Raw genomic sequence first — 19,147 nt, 5'->3', positions numbered from 1 at the left:
GGTGTAATAGGAGCAGAATTCTCGTACTGTCCCCACTGCTTTGAGATGCTCAGCACCCCTTTCATCTCTAATGCATGTAGTGTCTCCTGCTGCCCAAGGCTTCTTAAGAAAATTGGCTAAGGATTTACCTGGATGTTCACCCTCTCCGTATCTGCAAGCCTCCATGTTTTTTCCCAGAACCGTCACCACCCCACTTCATTGTATTGAGATCTTTGATCTAATATCTGCAAAAGTGTTTGAATCAGATGTAAATTGCCGGCTGTGCTGTAAATCTTTATTATCACATTCCAATTCGAACATATGCGCCATGAGGGAGGGGGGTACCCCATTGTGTTTAGAATTATGGAATCCACTAATAACCACTTTAAATGCCTCCCACATTATAGACATGTCAGATACTGAACCCAGATTTATTTTGAAGTATTCCACTGGGAGCCAATAGCGTCCATGTCATTCAACACTTTACCGTTCACATCAGTCCCCGTATGCTTTCCATGTTGATCATATCTTTTCCAATTTTATCAGACATTTTCTCCCTTCATACATTTGCTTTTCAGCCAGCCTGCATCAATTCACGTCTGCTTTCCATTGTTCCAGTTCCAGGCCATGTATAACACCCCATTGTCTGGCCATTTTGCTCCCTGCCACCATAAGATTCAGTCTGTACAGAATTTTCTGATATTTCTGTAAAAGTGTTTCTTCCCATATATCTAGTATGTTAGTTAGTTCTAAGGTGGCCCTGGGAAGTTATTGAGTTCAGTGAGACAATTCCCCTCTGCTTTCCAGAAGTCCCCTAATCTGGGGCATTCCCCACTTTGCTGGATTTTAGGGCCACTTCTATGGGTGAAACCTTACATCCTGTAACTGATGACTTGAATAACTTTTTTGTCAGTATTCATCTGCTGACGTGACTTTGAAGAGGCTGAACAGACAAACATCCGTTGTTAAAGTCTACGGTTCTTTAAAATCATACATACAATTACTGTGGAAAAAGTGTGCAACAATGGTTTAATTGCAGAGCGATGTTGCTTGTTTTTGGGGCATGAGGAAAGGATGCCCCCTGTTGCCCTTTCTTTTTAAGTTAGCCAGAGAACCCTTGACTATATTTTATTTGGCAGTATCCCCTTTTACCAAGATTCCAGTTTGGGAGAATTTCAAACACATATGTAGGATGATATTGACATGTTGCTTTGGTGTGCAATCCAGAAACAAAATGGTATGTACTCGTTCTAGTTCATGAGTAATTTTGGAAGACCATCATATACTTGTTGGAGTTAATAGGTAATTGTGGAATACTATCAGGAAATAAAATAAATTGGTGTAAATCTGAAGTTTACATTTTTACATATTGTTGCTACCAACCCCACTTTAAAGACTGGAAAATAAAATATTCTAAGGAGAGATTACTTAACCTGGTATCTTTGTGCATAGAGTCTACAAGATAGATTTAAGGAAAATGTAGGCATGGTTTATGTAACAAGTGAAAGGAACTGTGCTAATTGGAGTAGATTTCAATTAGGTTTGTGGGCTAAGATCAATGCACTAAACATACACATTATAATTGGCAAAACCTTTTGCTTCCAATTCCTTCACCATTTATTAATTGTTTTTATACAACAGTAAAAGAGGTTTTGTAGGATGAATGGAAAAAACTGAAAACTTTCTCTAAACCGCTATGAAGACTTTTTGATTAAGAATTCACACTTTTGGTAAAAAAATCACACAGATTCAATATCTGATCACTGTAATGTGTCAGAGACTTCAGTAAAAGCCATTTCAGGGAACTTCTCCACACAGGATGGTAACATTAGCAACTCGTTTTATCTTCAGATTCCTTAAAGCATTAAACTTAAGTCCAAAGGATGTTGGCAATTCTCTAAACAGAAGCCACAGTCATTGAACTTACTTTTGTTTTTTTGTTGCCCCACTCCTGCTGTGGAATTCAAAAAGCTCTAAAGATCCACTCATTTACCAGTTTAAGACCTGCTCAGAGACATCCCAAGGTAGGGAATGTATTGTTAGTGTTGTTTGTCAGCCAGTATAAAGTTACCTTTATGATCACTCTGTTACTCTTAATCCGCAGACTCTTCCCTATTATCAGTATCCTTGCGCCGATCCTTGAACCACAGGACTCACAAACTGGCTCATTCTTTCAAGAAGATAAAAGTACCTAAACATGGTGATCAAGGAATTCTGTTTTTGATGCACATTGCACGGTTGTGCTTTGCTCTGAAATTAACAACCATGGAAGTAGTTTTCGAGCCAGGCTCTGTGTGACAAGCTGTACACAAATTGTTAATGGGAGGAGTCCCAGATTTACCATAAAGATAACCTTATCCATATTGTCATGATTTATGACACAACAGGCAGAACATCTCTCGACTTGGTTTCTTGTCATTGATTTATATATTTATTGTCATTGAACTACATGAGTCCTTTCTTTAGTCTTTGCTACCCAATCTCACATCAATATTTCCTTGGTTGCTTGCTCTACGTCATCCCTTACAGCATTGGCTGAACAAATCAGCCCTCAGTTGCTTGATTCTTACCTTATCATCTTTGCCTCAACTTTGGCTAAAATGTGTGCATCATGTGTCGCCCTTAATCATGGTCAAGCATCAAACAAAGCTTGCAAGGTTAAGACCAAACTTTGAATAATACTCCGCAAGACCCAGAAAGTACCAGACATGTTCTTGTTCTTTTGTCAGTAAAAACTGGCTGCTTCTTCCATAATTAATTCAGCTAGATCTACCTTCAGACTTATTCTCTCATCTCAAACCATATGCCCCAAATGTGATTCTGAACCCACACCGCATTGACAGTTCTCACACTTCACTGTTAGTCTGATCTTCTCCAATTTTCTTAATATGTCCGTCACCGATTTATCATGACTTTTCCTGTCTCTGTCCTGAAAGAATATTACTCCCACAATGGCCTCAGGAACCCTCTTGAGCCCAAATGACATTCAAAGAGATTTCTCGATTCCTCCTGCAACATGAACTAATGGTAACAGATGGCACTTTCATAATTCTGAAAACTTGTACCAGCTCTTCAGCATTGGATCTTTCCTCTAGTCACATGCTAAACCATTCCACATTGTCAGGCTGGGAATCCCCAATAATATCAAATAACAGTAAACAGTGTTAAAATGGCCATAGGCCTCAACAACAGGGCATGTTTAGTAGTGCATCCACCTCATTTCAAGCAACCCGAACTTCAACCAATGAGATGGCAATGTCACCTCTCCTACTCCCCCTGGAGGCCCCTATAGCTCAGCTTTCTGCTGTTCCTCATATGTGAGCCAGTCCTCGAGAAGAGCTGTACTCTAACCTCTAGGTGACCTTATGCTCACATCGCTTTCTGGTCTGCCCTGGGACTGAACCTGCCCTACTTTCAGAGTACTGTAAGTTGTTTTTAAGGAAAATTAATCTTTCTGAGTCAGGAAAACTCTGCATCTGTCCCCTGCTGCCACGCATGACAGAGCGAAAAGAATTCCATTCACATCCTCAGTCCTCAGCCTCTCTCAGTTTGGCTTATGTGCGCACTACGGCACAGAGTTGGCACCCATTGTGGCTACTGAGGAGCTCAGACAGATGCTTGATGGCGGAGGGAGCGCTGCCCTGATCCTTCTAGATTTATCAGCAGCTTTTGATACTGTTAATCATGAGCTGCTGTTGGACTTTCTAAGCTTCCATCAGGATGAGGGATAAGGCCCTCTCCCTGCCAGGTTCCTTTCTGTCTGGGCGATCTCCGCAGTTTTCGTAGCCATGTGGTGTCCCTCAGGGATCTTCCCTGAGCCCTATGCTTTTTTAATCTTTACATCACCCGTTTGCCAAACTGATAAAAAGGTTATGGCTTTGCCCTTGCTGACGATACTCAGATAATTGTCTCAGTGAGCGGCTCATCCATTTCTACAGCCATTAGATTTCATGATTGAATGAGCCATATAGGAAATTGGATGACAGACAATTGTCTGAAACTAAACTCCCCCAAAACGGAGGTTCTGGTTTTCGGCAGCAACCCTCTCATCTGGATTAATAGTTGGTGGCCTTTTCAGCTCGGCCCTTTACCCGCGCCAGTGCCAAAAGCTAAACACCTAGGAGTCAATATGAACACTAAGTTGTCCTTAGAAGCACAGATTAATTTCACCACAACTGGTTGCTTCTTTATCTATAAAATTCTTAGGACAATACTTCCCTCAATCCCACTAGAACTAAGGAAAACTGTGGTATCTGTACTGATATAATCAAGACTGGACTACTGCAAGGCACTGCTTACCAGCGCATCAAAACCAGCATACAAACATTGCAGATAGTACAACATGCTGCAGCTAGGGTACTCCTAGGAATCCCCAAATTTGACTCTATAACTACAGCTTTGTCTCACCTTCACTGGTTGCTGGTAGCAAGGCGGATCCAGTTTAAATCTCTCTGCATGGCTTTAAAATCCCTGAAAAATATGGAGCCAATGCAGTTGGCAAATCATCTTAAACCTTCTATCCCTGCAAGGCCCCTTAGGTCAGCCGAGCTTGGGAATTTGATTGTCCCTAGAGTGAAAAAGGCCAGGTGGGGTGGTAAGTGCTTTACCACCACAACAGCAAAACTCTGGAACTCTCTACCAACCTCCCTCTGCGGAGAGAAAAACCTACTAAAGTTTAGAAAGGGTGAAGAGATGAGGAGGCAGAGTAGAGTTGTTGGCAGAGGTTTATTGGGAGATACAGAGAGCCGTCCCTGGTATGGCTTAGTCACAGGTGGTAACTGACAATCTCAGAACATTGAACATCAGAAGTCTGCCAACACTCTGGATGACATATGTGAGTTCTGACAGTCATCTAATCATATGGCATCACCACACTTCCCCCCTTTAAATAAAACAAACCCTAGGGAAACATAAGGAGAACAACTGGAACATGAGGACTAAGAAAGTAACACATTTTTAAACAAGTATTAAGGATTAAACATAGTCTTGTAGATTTCGAGGCCTACAACAAATTCTAGTGCTTTTCCTGACACCATCCCCTCCTGAAACATTTTGATTGCATTCACTGGTGTTGGGAAAGAATGAAGGATCCTTTGCAATACGAGAAGTGCTCCACCAGTTACCATTTGACAACTTAACAGCATTATTTTGTATGTCTATGATTTGTTGTGACTCAAGAAATTTGGAAAATCCTTTCCTCACTGAAACTGGATTTTTGACTCTAATCCAATCTCCAGTACATAGTCTGTGAGAATCTTTTCTAGTTGAAGATTCACAAGATTTAGAACAGACTTCACTTGATCTTTTCCATGCAGATTCCCATAAACATTTCATATCACTGCCCTGATGAAAAGATTTTACCATCCAAAAAGGGTACACTTGACAAGACGCTTTCCTGCCCCTCATAAGTTCAAACGGAGAAAAGTTTGTTGCAACATGAGATGAGGTGCGATATGACCAAACAAGATCTTTAACAGCTTGAAAAACACAAAATTTAAATCTAAAGGCTGCCTGTACACATTCTATCACAACTCTATTAAACCTTTCTGTTTTGCCATTACTTTGCGGATGATAGAGTGGAGTTCTGGTGTGCTTTATGCCACAGGAACGCAAAAACGAAGTCATTTCATGTGACACAAATTGCACACCATTATCGGTGAGAATTTCTTCTGGATACCCTTCACTTGTGAAGATGGTGTTCAAACAGTTAATGACACTTTTTGAATTTGGTACAGAGATAGGTTCAACTTCGACCCATCTAGAGAGATGGTCAATTAGAACTAAGAAATATCTTGAACTAGAAGGAAGAACATGAAATGGACCGAGAAAGTCCATACCGATTTTTTGCCAGGCTCTGCCGGGAGGGAGAACAGGAGATTCAATAGTACCTTCAAGTACTAACACTTTGTCACAACATTTTATCAAGATCAAAGAAGGTACAATACCAATTAAACATAGACTTCGCAATGTCCCTGTAAGTATTAGAAGTGATCTTTATAAGCATTTACAATCCTTATGTGAGCAAGGCATAATAGAGAAAGTTGAGTCCACCCTTTGGCTTTCTCCCATTGTTTTGACAAAAAAGAGATCTGGGGATTTGAGGATGTGTGTTGATTTGAGGAGCCTCAATGAAGCTATTTGGGTCAATGGTTTTCCCCTTCCGCGTATTGAAGAACTTATCGCAAGAGTAGGGTCCTCTTCCTGGTTCACAAAACTTGATCTTAAAGCTGCTTACCATCAAGTTGAATTACATCCTCAGTCCCGACATCTCACAGCTTTTGTCACTCCAGATGGTGTCTTTCAGTTTTGTCGTCTCCCCTTTGGTCTTGCATCGGCAGCAGCCGTATTCCAAAGATTAATGACCGAAATGTTCAAACATAATCCAAACGTAGTAGTTTTGCAAGACGACATTCTCATTTTTACTCAAAACGAAGCTGAACATGATGCCGTCATTGACCAAGTGTTCAATGTCTTAACAAATAGAGGTGTCACCCTGCAAAAGAGTAAATGCATTTTCAAAGTAAGGGAGATTGAGTATCTAGGCCACGTAATCTCTGAACATGGCATCAAACCCAGACCAGGTCTTATAAAAAGTATAGTCGATGCTCCCCCTCCTCAGAACAAAGAACAACTAATGTCATTCCTAGGTCTTTGTGAGTTCTATTCAAAGTTTATGAAAGACTTTGCCAAGACCACAGAGTGTTTTAGAGCTCTGCTTAAGAAAGGTGCAAACTATGTATGGTCTGACGAATGTCAAAAGGTTTTCAATCTATCAAAAATCATATAGTTCAAGCGCCTGCTCTACAAGCGTTCAAAGAAGGAAATCAAACAGTAATTACTGTTGATGCCTCTGAGTATGGTCTAGGTGCTATTCTCTCACAATATGCTAATGGGAAGGAATACACAGTCGGATTTGCCTCCAGAACTCTCCGTCCGGTTGAACAGAAGTACTCTGTAAATTAAAAAGAGCTCCTAGCTTGTGTTTGGAGTGTAGAAAAATTCAAACCTTATATATGGGGTAGATCTTTTATCCTCAAGATACCCTTCCCTTGTGAAGATGGTGTTCAAACAGTTAATGACACTTTGTGAGAAAAGTGTAAAGAGATAGAGACAAAGAAAAGAAAAAGAAAGGAAATAAATCCAACGACAATTCTGTGATTAAGAAGAAACTTTGTGCTAAAATTAACTTTTTGTTCAAAAGCTGTGCGTATCAGCTAAATTGTAGACATCGACACACAAACACTATGTGCATTAATATAGTGTAAGTAACTCGTGAAATAAAGGCTGAGCGTGTCAGTGAATTTGTTAATAATATGAATTGACACGCAAAAGCTGTGCGTGTCAGCGTAATACAAAATGACTCCCACGCTCTGGTTTGAAAAGCTGCAGAGATCTTGGAATCTGAAATGTAAATGCTGTGCGCGTTAGCGCAATGTGAAAGTTGTTACACGAAGATGAAATTGACACGCAAATGCTGTGCGCGTCAGCGCGAAACGGGACAAACAGCTCTTGTAGCTTTGACGTTGTACGCTGCGCTCCACCGTATAAGCGTGTGTAGACGTTCAGTGTTGGCACGCAGTACGTCACAGGACTTGAAGGCAGTGGAGGAAGAAAACAATGACGGACCCACGAGCCAGTGAGAGCTGAGTCGTGCGCTTGAAAGCTTTAAGAGCGTGCAGATGGCTCGAGCGAAGCAAAGCGCGAGAGCGTCTCGCAGTTTGGCTCGGTAAGATTCAAGTAAAGTTTATATTTCCTCCGAGTGCGGTGCGAACGCAAATGCGTGTAGCTCTGTGTGATTTCTCCGTGAATAGAAGTAAAGTCTATTTTTCCTCCCAGTGCAATGCGAACGCAAATGCGTGTGAGTACATGGAAAATAACAGTGAAAACGCTGTAAAATTCAATGAAGCAGTGTTCTCGGGCTTGAAAGGGTACGGCTCTCTGTGTAAAAATGATCCCAAATGCAAGTGCCTTGATAATTGATAAAAAAAAATACTCACTGTTGACTTGTAGAGAGAAGGTTGATTCCGGTGGGAACAGTAAGAAGAGGAAATCGGAACTCACATTAAAGTAGAATTGCAGTGAGTTGAATTGTAGTTCCAAATCCCATCTTCTGTCGCCAGTGAAGAGATGAGGAGGCAGAGTAGAGTTGTTGGCAGAGGTTTATTGGGAGATACAGAGAGCCGTCCCTGGTATGGCTTAGGCACAGGTGGTAACTGACAATCTCAGAACATTGAACATCAGAAGTCTGCCAACACTCTGGATGACATGTGAATTCTGCAAGTCATCTAATAATATGACATCACCACAGAGGGCCTAAAAACCTGTCTTTTTAAGGCTGAATTCCAACCCTTGTGAGTTAAATCTGCATATGCTATTGGGTAGCGCCTAGACTCCTCAGGGTATTGCTGTGCTTTACAAATTCAACATCATCATCATCATCCTGTTCTACCTGTGGTCAAGAGGAAAATCTACATTGATGACCCACATGAGCAATGTACTTATTGCCTTTAACCAGCTCAAAAGCCTTCACACTGAGAAATATATAGAACCGTGTCTTCAAAACCCTAAAGGACAGAAAGGGGACGTTGGGCCTCTGTGTATTGGAAATGAAAAAATACTCTGCTTAGAAGGGGAATACGCTCTCCTCTGGGGATAATAACATGCTTCTCCAAGCACTTCCATGAAGGCTGCACAAACAATAAGGAAACATAGATTTCCCAGAGTTGGATTTGCATCCAAAAGCACCTGAGCCTCCTCTACACATGCGACTATAGCTTCCTCCGAAAAAAGTTCCATAGATGATAGACACGAACCTGCACAAATATCTGTGCAAGAATCCAGTTCTCTAAATGTCCTGACTGAATTCCAGTGTCCGTTGGTGACTTCGTCATTGTCGATGTCCAAGAAACATTCATAGTCTTCAACTACACTTCCACAGGACTTATCATTCCAGGAACATACCATCATTGACAATCAGATCCCCGTCATTGATGGCAACACCTTCGACGTCGAGACCATTGCCGATGACCAAACCTTTAGCGATGAATAGCACCCATTTGATGCCGAGTTCATCACTGATGTTGTCAGTAAAGTCCCCACTACCGACGTAGACCCCCATCTGCGCCCACCTCAATATTGATAACCGTCAATGACAGTTTTCTCCATGCAAGACACTTTTTCACCTACTGAAGTGCCAGCAAGCCTTCCCACGCAAATTCTGGATTCTGAAGTGAAGGCTGAACTCAGTGAACAGGATGTTTCAGTGACCAGATGTAGTCGGAGACTGCTGCTAGCCTTTGCACTTAGATGTCCACTACATCCCAGAATTTGCCATGGATGATGAGGACACTTATCAGGACAAAGACTAGCAGCCACAGACTTTTGTAACTGATCATTCTCATCAAACAAATACCCCTTGTCCTGGCTTTGAAGAACCTGAGATGTTGCAAGTACCTATGACATTTTAACAACATTGCAACAGGTGCTGGATACCTTCCAAAGACTACTATCTCAGCAGCATGCTGGTCAACCCATTCCTGCCCCACCTCTGCCACCATCTCCGCCACCACCCCTGCCACTCCCCCTTTGCTGCCACCCCTGACACCAAAACCTCCATCACCACCACCATCACTTCTGGCGGACCACCTTCCAAATAACTCTCATCATATGACTGGGATATAAGAGGCAATGACTCTTTTGATTCTCCCTATTCACATACGGAGGAAGAGGGCAAATTACTTAATGATGTAGCTGTCACAAAGTGGGATGATTATGTCCTACCTAAGCAAGGTGACAAATCACCAGTCCAACAAGATTCACCTCCAGACGACATAGCCCATTTCCATGTGCTAATGGAGAGAGTGACTGATAAATGTTATCTTCCAATAACCTCTGTAAGTAGCAGTGCATCTATGTGGCTTCCAGGAGCTGCCACGTAAACTGATGAGGTACATACCTTTACTAGATCTGTTTGGTCAGAAGGTGTAAGAGTTGATGAAAACACCAATCACAGTGTCAGAAGTGGGAAACCATTTGGAGAAAAAGTACATTGCTCCAGACACAGCTCTGGCCCTCTTCACTGGCCATCCAAACCAAAACTCTGTCATAGTATCTGCGGCTTAGCATAGGAAAAAGAAAGCAATCACACCTTCCTCTCTACCCCCTGACATGGGCGGAGAGTGCAGTGATAATTTCGGCTATTGAGATGGTCCACGGTGGCTACATCAATCAAAGCTGTAAACACCTTAACAATCTTAGGTCATTTTAATGGCCAGATGTGGCATGCCATCTTACCACTAATTGACCTTGTACCAGAGGGTAAGAGGCCAAAGCAGGTTTATGGCAACTGATAGTAGCGGCTGTTCTATGATGTGTGGTTTGGCAGTGAACAAAAGCCTTCCACCCAGAAGTTCAAGCACAAATTCTAGACTTGCCATTTGATGTAACCACCCTCTTTGATAAGCAAGTTGATGATGCCTCGCAGAATATTAAAAACAAATACAGATGCAGCAAAATTACTGTGAGAGCTCCAATATCGTTGTTCTGGCTTCACACCTTTTTATGGCTCACAAATATTTTAGACTTATAGGAGAGGGTTCAATCAATATAGGGGTCAAGGCCGCCTTTGTTACTTCCAAAAGCAGCACAGATATGAGCAAGTTTATACACTCAACAGAAACAATAGGCAAGGTATGGCAGATCTTCTATGCGGAAAAAGAGCACCACTTAGCCTCTCTCCCAGGACAACCAAAAATGGCTTGAATTCTCAAAGTTGCATTCCCTAACTCCCCCACGGCAATGGATAGGCCTAGAACTTCCCTTTTTGACCCCACATGTGAGTCCATAACAACGGACTGTTGGATGATGCAGATTGTACACTCCGGCCAGACGGAAGAGTTTGTTCAGAAACCACCCATCTGCCCACTCCGAAAGGAGCACCATCTTTATTTGAGGGAGCTGCAACAGAAAACTTTGAAGTTAAAGTTGCTTCAAATTAGGTGTGTGTGCTACTAAACAAACAAAATTGTTGAGGCCTATGGCCATTTTAACACGGTTTATTGCTATTTTAAGGTTAATGGTTATTCCCAGCCTGACAACAGGGAATGATTCAAGCATGTGAATATATGAAAGGTAACAATACTGGCGAACTAGAGTTGCAGGTAAGTAACTAATTTATGTTGATATATAAGGTTAGGGCTGGTGATCAGTTCATACATTTGTATTCAGCTTGTGGAGGTCCACACACCTTCTGATGCCTTTATAATCCTTCTCCTTGGCAGCCAAACCCACTATGATGCCTCAGTCTCTTGTATCACACCCGCACGTTTCAACATCATCAATTCCTCCTTAACAGGTTTTCTCATCAGGTTCGGAACGCTTCTTGCTGTATGCACCACTGGCTGTGCCAATCCCTTTAATATAGTTTTTGGCAGACAATCTCAAAGTAACTCTCTCCAGTCTTCAAGCACCCGAGGAAACATATCAACAATGACACAATCCTCACCTCTTTGAGATGCTAATATCACTTATTCAGGCGCATTCTCACATGTGAAAGCCAGTAACAAAAAAGTCTAAAAGAAGTAGCTCAAATAAACAATAAGATAACTAAAGTAACAAACTAACAAAATAACCTCCTTCTCTGAAGGTGCATAGGAAAATTAACAATGATTGTTCAACGGCTTCACATAATACTCCCTCTGAAATACTAACAGGTGTTCACACTTGGGCTTGCTTCCCCCAAAGTACACCAACAACTTTTGTATTGTCCACAAACCCACTTTAGTGTCTCCCTGTGATATATAGTAGCTGCGGTAAGTTGAACGCCACTGAGGACATGACACACTACGTTTCCTGAAAGCGTTCCCTCAGTTATTGTGCCATATAAGAGGACTACCAGTGCAATGATGCTTAAGTGTAGTTATATCACACATGTAATGAGTGCCTGTGTGGGATGCCACTAGCATCCGGTTACCAGCCAGTTCTCTCCTTTACACACGTCACTGATGGAGAGCATCCAATCCCGTCCACGCTCTTGAAACCAATCAAGGAACAGCTTTATTTCCTGTGTACCTAACACCGAAGATTTCCTTAGAACTTTTACACGACTCTTCCTTTCCTCCTCAGTCTTGTAAACGGCGGTACAACTATCCTTCTGCTAATTTAAACTTAGTTGGTAATCAGACATTAAAAACGTAGCCAGGAATATAGAGATCAGGAGTTGGTGGTGCTCCATAAGGCATCAGCCCCCTGAACATATCAATGATCCTCGTCACCACTTGTTATGCACAATAATCCTGCCATGGTCCGAGTGTGGGTTGAATCCATTGTAAAGCCAACCTTTCCTTCACCATTTTGAGTGATACTAATAAACAATGTACTCCTATCCAATGACCTCTGTGTAACAACAGTGCTTTCCTTGTGACTTCAAGGAGCAGCCATGTAAAGCGATTAGGTCCATGCCATAGATGGACAAAATGCAGACAGCTGGCAAAAAATGCAGGCAGGTTGAATACAACGTAATCCAAACCCTTCCTTAACCATTGTGAGTGGTACTAATATACAGCCTTATACCATAGATGGAGAAGGCAAATAAGCGAATGGGAAGAGGGAGAAAGGATGGCTGTCCAGGTGGTTCTATGGGTCCTATATAGTGATAATCACTGAAGTAGGAAGCCGGGTGGGGAATTAGTGTTCGATAGGTGCGTTTAGGGTTTTGAACATGACCGCCTTTACTAGTAAGGCAACATACATGCATGTTGAGTAGAGGAATAGTGTAACTGTGCTCTTTAGGCAGGGACCACAAGATATTTCTGCTCAGTTCTACACCCAGCAAAGATGCTCTAATGATCGCTGAGGAAGATTGCGGTAAATCCTTGCAATCTGATAGGAGACCAATAGACAGAAGGCTTCTCAACATGTAGAGGAGGGAACAAACACAACACCAAACAGCTACCCATTAACTGAATGAGGGTAAAATGTAAAGAACTGAAAGGAAACCAAAGAGAGTGAAAAAAGCATGAGGGAATACAAAGGCCAGGTGGAGAGTTAGCCTAAAGTCACTGCAAATGCACCTTCTTGTACATCCAAACCCAAGACGACCCGGAACAGCGGGAGAAAAGAATGTGGACTCTGACGTATGCTGGAACACCAGAACACTAACCTGACAGGCTAATCTCCATGTTCCCGTATGCCTTGACCATTAGGAGTTTAACCTGTACTTTATTGAACTTTCGGTCATGTGTGTGTAAACACAGAAAGGGATCTGTGTGTCTTCGGATAACAGCAAAGTGAACTTAGTCATGAGGAACCCACACCAGAGACAAGACAGCTCCACAGCTTCGGTGCACTGCCTCACAGAAATTCAACATGAAGTCACTACATTCTTTCCTAAACAGAGGAGGAAAACAGACCATAATACTCTGCTCTACTGAATGGCATTTCTGTGGGTTTTTTTAACATTTCTTTTTATTAAACATTTAAAATTCGACAATACAGAGGCATTTGCGAGGAATCAAGACAAATCCGCGTTCACAGTTCTGGACATGACAATTGGTAATAGGTCTAGCATAAGGAGACAACACATTTAGCATATGAGAGAATCTTCGATTGAGGGAACGATAGGGGGTACATATACTTCCTCTGTAAACATTCCATTTATTCCAAACAGCTGACCCCGTGCTGTGTATACAGTTTTTACCATAAACATGCACCAGTCCATGTCTGTTTTCCACTTCACTCTTTTGGGGGGTGACGCCGCCCCCCACAACTGCGCAATATTTCGTTTTGCTACTGAGGCCCAGGGCGCATTTCTGTGTTTTTGATGTGTTTTTGAGCTCCAACTCGTGTATCTGAGCAGGCAGACTCTTCTCTGTCTGTGCCTTTGTCACACAGAAAGCTGCAGCCAAACTCGATGAGAATAAATGACATGTAAAGAGGTGGGAAACCCATATCAGACGTAAGAGAAGTTGTCAAAGCCACAAGAAGGCAAATATAAAATGTTGAATCAAAAAGCATTCATGGAAACTTAATATATGCATCCTTTGTGTTTGTACAGTTCAACACCTACATCATGGGAAGGATGGAGAAATTCTTCAAAGACCCGCTTGTGTTCAACCCAGAGAGGTTTCATCGGGATGCTCCCAAGTAAGCGAAACTCTGCTAAGTACATATCACATTAGCCCAGATTTCACTGGTGTTTTGGCTACCACACTTGAGGTGTTTATCACTTATGCTCTCAAGGGAAAAGAGCTATTCCAGATTTCTCAGTTCCATATTGCTCCTTCTACCACTGTGGCCTTTTGCTCGTCAGCAAGTTGTGTTGAGGTGTTGCAATGACATCCTAGGGGCTTTCTCTCTGGCACACTGTGGGTGTAGCATGGGTTCCATAAGAGAGATAAGCATGAACTTGACCTAAATAATAATTTGGTAAAAATGTATAGTGGTTTGTGCGATGTTTATGTATTTGAGAATTATGAAGATGGGATGTATAAATTGCCACCTCTCGACTGATGCAGAACTGATGAAGAACTGCCTTTTTAGCATAGCAGTGATTTTCTGTCAACCAACTTCCAACAAATACAGGCACTGATCTTTTATAGTAGCACAATCTTCGCCAGATATCCTTTCACATCAAGGTCCGACTTAAATGTTAAGACGTTTGTGGCCAACATTCATAACCATCTGATGGTTTTTCAGTGGCCAATACGAAGGATGTTGAAAGTCTCAGTCGAGTTGACTCTGGGTGTCTGTGCTCAACTCACAAACTCATAAAATATCAGCCCAGTTTTTGTCCCTTTCCTGGTGCTTTCAGCAGAAAATTGGCAAACTAATTGAGCATAAACGTCTCCCCATCTCAGTTGGGTTGATACAAAAATTCAGAAATTGCTGAGGATTCAGAATCATGCTGCAAGAAGGTGCCTAATCAGTACATACAATATATCCTCACCCCAGTCTCAAAGGCGTCTACTAGCTCCCAGTGGATCAGAGAGTCACATTCATGACCCTGTGGTCCCTGTTAAGTGCCACTGGCCTGGAGCATCTTCAGGTACTGGGCCCAACTAAAACCAGAGTCAGCAGCTCAGCAGCTGTCCAGTGTGCCACGCTCAAATACACAGGAGTAAGCAAAGTAATATACTTTTGAATATCAAGTTCCCCACTTTGGCCTCAGAGTTAAAATACTGCTGTTTCGGGAAAACTTCCCAATGCCCAGACTAATCTGCTCTCATCTGGAGGGATGCAACCTTCTGCCTGAAAATCTGAATTCTGGTACTTAGCTCTGGCCATATTTGTGCACAGGAGAGGTGAGCTGGCCCCTGCTGGCCTCTGCTATGTATGGCGGTGATCCTGGGTTAGAGTGCGCAAAGCCTGGCTATTGGTCGCACTTCCTCAGGTATGTGATGAGGAGGCAGCGGAAAGAGGGTGCTTGGGCGGTCAGGAGACCTGCGCTTGGGAGAGGGGAGCTTGGGCGGCTGGTGATAGATTGGCGCTCAGTCAGTATGTAATGAGGCATTAGCCTGCACAACCGGTCTGCTTTTCTGCTGCCTGTCAGGACTCTTCTTTGCTCTACGGTGAGGTTGTGTTAGGAGAAGCCCTGAAACACAGCAGCATGAAGAGTAGGTGGCACTATTATGTCACTACTTGCTCCCTATAATTTGTTACAGGTGAGTAGTGCTATACACTTCCTATTGTAGGTATCTTCTTACTTCAGAACGTACCTGTCGTACGCTAATGAACTAAAGTGGAATAGGAGGAGATATTAGTTTTGCATTTATTTTACATAAATAGTTCATACGGGCAGTTAATGTGAGGAGCCTCGTGCTGGTATCAGCTCTTCAGTTTCCAGCAAACTTAAGCTACACTTTTCAGGAACGCTAAATTCACATGCAACTGTCACTCGTGGGTTTAACAAGTAATTATTTATTTTATTTGTATTCATCAGTAATGAGTTTTTTCATATATCATGTTGCATTTTTCCACAGGCCTGACTACTGTTACTTTCCATTCGTCTTGGGTCCCCGCTCTTGCCTCGGACAGGTGTTTTCACAGGTATGAGCTAACTGAATTGCACATACTGTCTGTCTTCTCCATCTCAGTCCTGAGCCTCTAACTGACTCACTGGCTCTACATTTCAGGTCTTGCGTACTGTTTCTTCGACCAATCCCTGCTGGCGCTTCTAGTTTGTGGGGTTTAGTTGGCAGAAGTGGAAGATCTCTATGTGGTGTTGCGTGTACTTGGCAGACACCTACATATGGTCAACATCTGTGTATTGCCCAATACTATCTATGGTACCTCCTCTTATACATTGTACATCACTAGACATTTAACCAACTCTTACTCCCTGTACATCACTACCAGTACAGCAAGCATCATTATCATTGAAGCATTTCCATAGATATCATTCAGCACTACTTATGGGCACAGAAGCTATACATTGAATACTTCTCCCCATGGGGATATTACCCCTTATATACTACTACCTATCAGCCACTCCTCCAAAGGGGCAGTGCTGTATACATTGAACATGACAACTCATGGTGCTTTCTTGTACATTCTGCATAAGATAATCCAATGGGGAAGAATTCTTTACATCTGTTAAAGTTGATCGGGACCTGTCACTGACATGATGCAATTGCAAATCGCGCACGAGCACCAACATTTTGCTGAGTCTTCCAAATGTGTCTGCAGTCCGTAGAAGACTGGTAGGGCTGAGGCAGGTTCAGTCTAGAAATATTTCCCCAAGAGGCTCTTTCCTGGCTTTGTCAGACATACCTCAGTTTGCGCTACTTGTCCCATCAGAAGCCCCAATCAATTTGGAAATCAATCCTCCTGTGGTCCAGCTGAGTTCACCTCAGCCCTGGTCTGCCACCTCTTCTAGTGTTTATGCTATCTTCTTTTCTAACCCTCTGTCATGATACAGTAGTTTGAAACAGTCCTTTTGGCTGTTAGAAGACACAGAAGACCTATCTTTGGCACAGACAGGCTCAGCATTAAACATACAGTATGAGAATGGTTGATCTGCAGGTCTAAAGCATGCCACAGAGATCTGCATGTAACCTTTCAGTCACCACCAGTGCTGGAAGAGTCGCATTGCTTCCTCGCTGGTAGCAGTTGTTAGCGATTAAACAGAGCCCCGTTGTCACCCACACATTGGCCCCAATCTTCTTGCCCTACTAGGGCAAACAGGAAGACAGTCAGGATGACACACTGCAATAGGAAGAGAGATAGGATGATTTGAAATTATTTTAACTTTCTCAAACTCTGTATCTATGTAACAAAGGTAGATCTATGCAATTTCTGTTGGAATGTCATGTGTGCATAATAACAATATTCATAAGCATTTACATATCGCAAAATAGAAATGGAATTGTTTTGTGCACTAATTAGCAAGCAGCTATTACTACCCAGTAGAATCGCTCTATTAACCTTAGAATAAAAAATAAAACTGGCTTCAAACTTGCACAAATTTAAAATTATGCCTTGCGGGCTTCAAGCAGCTGTTTGCAGTTGGTGCATAACTCTTTAATCAGTTTTGCCATGATTTTAATTTGTGACCTTCAGGTTGCATAGAATCTCTTCAACAAATGCATTAGCCCACTGTAATATGTTACGTGGAATGTGAATCTTGTATCCAGGTGTGATGTGTAATTCTCTGTAGCTGTACATTAACTTTGTAAGATGTTCCATGATGATTCAAGCCTGTCGCCCGAGATTCTAGACAGGTCTCACCAGCATGTGCATTACCCACCTAAGCGTCTTGTACATAACATACCACGAAATGTGCTGGACAGATATACATCTCTGGAGTGTACACTTTAGGTCATTACCCTCTCTTGTAATGTATTCTGAAGTAGGTCACATCATCTTTGCTGGCTGACTGTTGCCGCTTGGCCCCGACTCTACTCCCTTACTACCCTTCCTCCCCTCCCTCAAGGTGTGGGGATTCTCTGTGTAATTGTTTTCTATTTCCAGGATTGGTCACTTGGTGTGACTGCTGGCAGGGAGTTCCTCCAGTCAAGGTCATTTGAAGGATACCATTAGGTTGGACAATAACACCCAAGGCGTTAGCCCGTGCAGTTTCAGTGGCCATTATTATATGCCATTGTAGAATCTTCTAGTCACGTCGCCTCGTGGACACTATGACCGCCAAAAAACAATGGCAGTATTAAACTTTATGCAACAGTTTAAAATATGTTTTTTCGTTTTTCAGATGGAAGCCAAGGTAGTGTTGGCCAAATTGCTGCAAAGGTTTGAATTCACTTTGGCGCCGGGGCAGACGTGCAGAATCATGGACACCAGTACCCTGAGACCCCGGGACGGCGTGGAGTGCATCTTAAAAGTTCGTGGCGAAGACAGCAAAAAGAAGTGAAGAAGAATATTTTTTTTAAAATACATCATAATTTTCAGTAATTGCAGAATTTTCCATGCTCCAGCTGAGCTCCCACAATAGGATTTCCTCTTTTCAAGGACTTGCAGGGCCAACGTGACATTTTCTCATGTTCTCGATGTTAGAACTATTATATTTCAGTGAAGTGTTTGCTTCTCAAAAATAGAGGAGCTTAGGATGCATTGTTCAACGCATGTCGCTGTTCTGCAACGTTTGGTCCAGTTGCCTGTTTGCTATGCACAGTCCAGCCATGAGGCCTGTCTCCTGCACTCAGACATCTAAAAAGAGTTTCCAATCTTTAATCTCCTCATTAACTGAATTCATGAGTTTGCTTTCTGATCCCTCTGTTCGCAGACCCTAGGCACAGCCCAGCTGCCCACTTCCTCAGGATTGTTGCATGGCTGCTGGTGATTTTCATATATTCCTGTTTTTCTGCTTGCTTCAATAACATGTATAGATTCCGAGCTTCTGTGGGTAAGGAACAGTTGACCCTCCCCGCATGCCGAATGATAATATAAATGGAATAAAGTATCACCTACCACATGTTGTCATGATATTGCGAATCACAAAGACTTTGGTGACCAAATAGAGGAATGAGACTATAAGCAAAATATCATGTTGAATCACTCTGTAGTGACTAGTTGTTGCACTGTAGAGCTTCTCCTCCGAAAGTGATAACCTGTTGCATTGGTATCCAAAAAGCTTAGCCCGAGGCACGCTGGTACAGTATGCTTAGCTTCAACTTTAACGGCGTGCATCATGCAGAGGTGCCCATCGGTGTAGTCA

General features: G+C 42.5%; 1 protein-coding gene across 4 annotated transcripts in view; it reads left to right on the top strand.

The window, feature by feature from the left end:
- The window catches only part of LOC146799131 (cholesterol 24-hydroxylase-like), a 254,690-nt gene extending 235,788 nt beyond the window's left edge, over window positions 1-18,902 (top strand). For all 4 annotated transcript variants that reach the window (XM_085626570.1, XM_085626571.1, XM_085626568.1 and 1 more), the window contains exons 13-15: window positions 14,033-14,121; window positions 15,957-16,023; window positions 18,185-18,902. In XM_085626570.1, coding sequence (XP_085482696.1) covers window positions 14,033-14,121; window positions 15,957-16,023; window positions 18,185-18,343 — 315 coding nt within the window. In that variant the 3' untranslated portion in view covers window positions 18,344-18,902. The remainder of the gene's footprint in view (window positions 1-14,032; window positions 14,122-15,956; window positions 16,024-18,184) is intronic.
- The last annotated feature ends 245 nt before the right edge of the window (window positions 18,903-19,147 follow it).

The sequence above is a fragment of the Triturus cristatus genome, chromosome 9, assembly GCF_964204655.1.
Source record: "Triturus cristatus chromosome 9, aTriCri1.1, whole genome shotgun sequence".
NCBI classification, from domain to species: Eukaryota; Metazoa; Chordata; class Amphibia; order Caudata; family Salamandridae; genus Triturus; species Triturus cristatus.
Note: the sequence above shows the minus strand (reverse complement) of the source record. Positions and strands in the feature narration are given on the sequence as shown.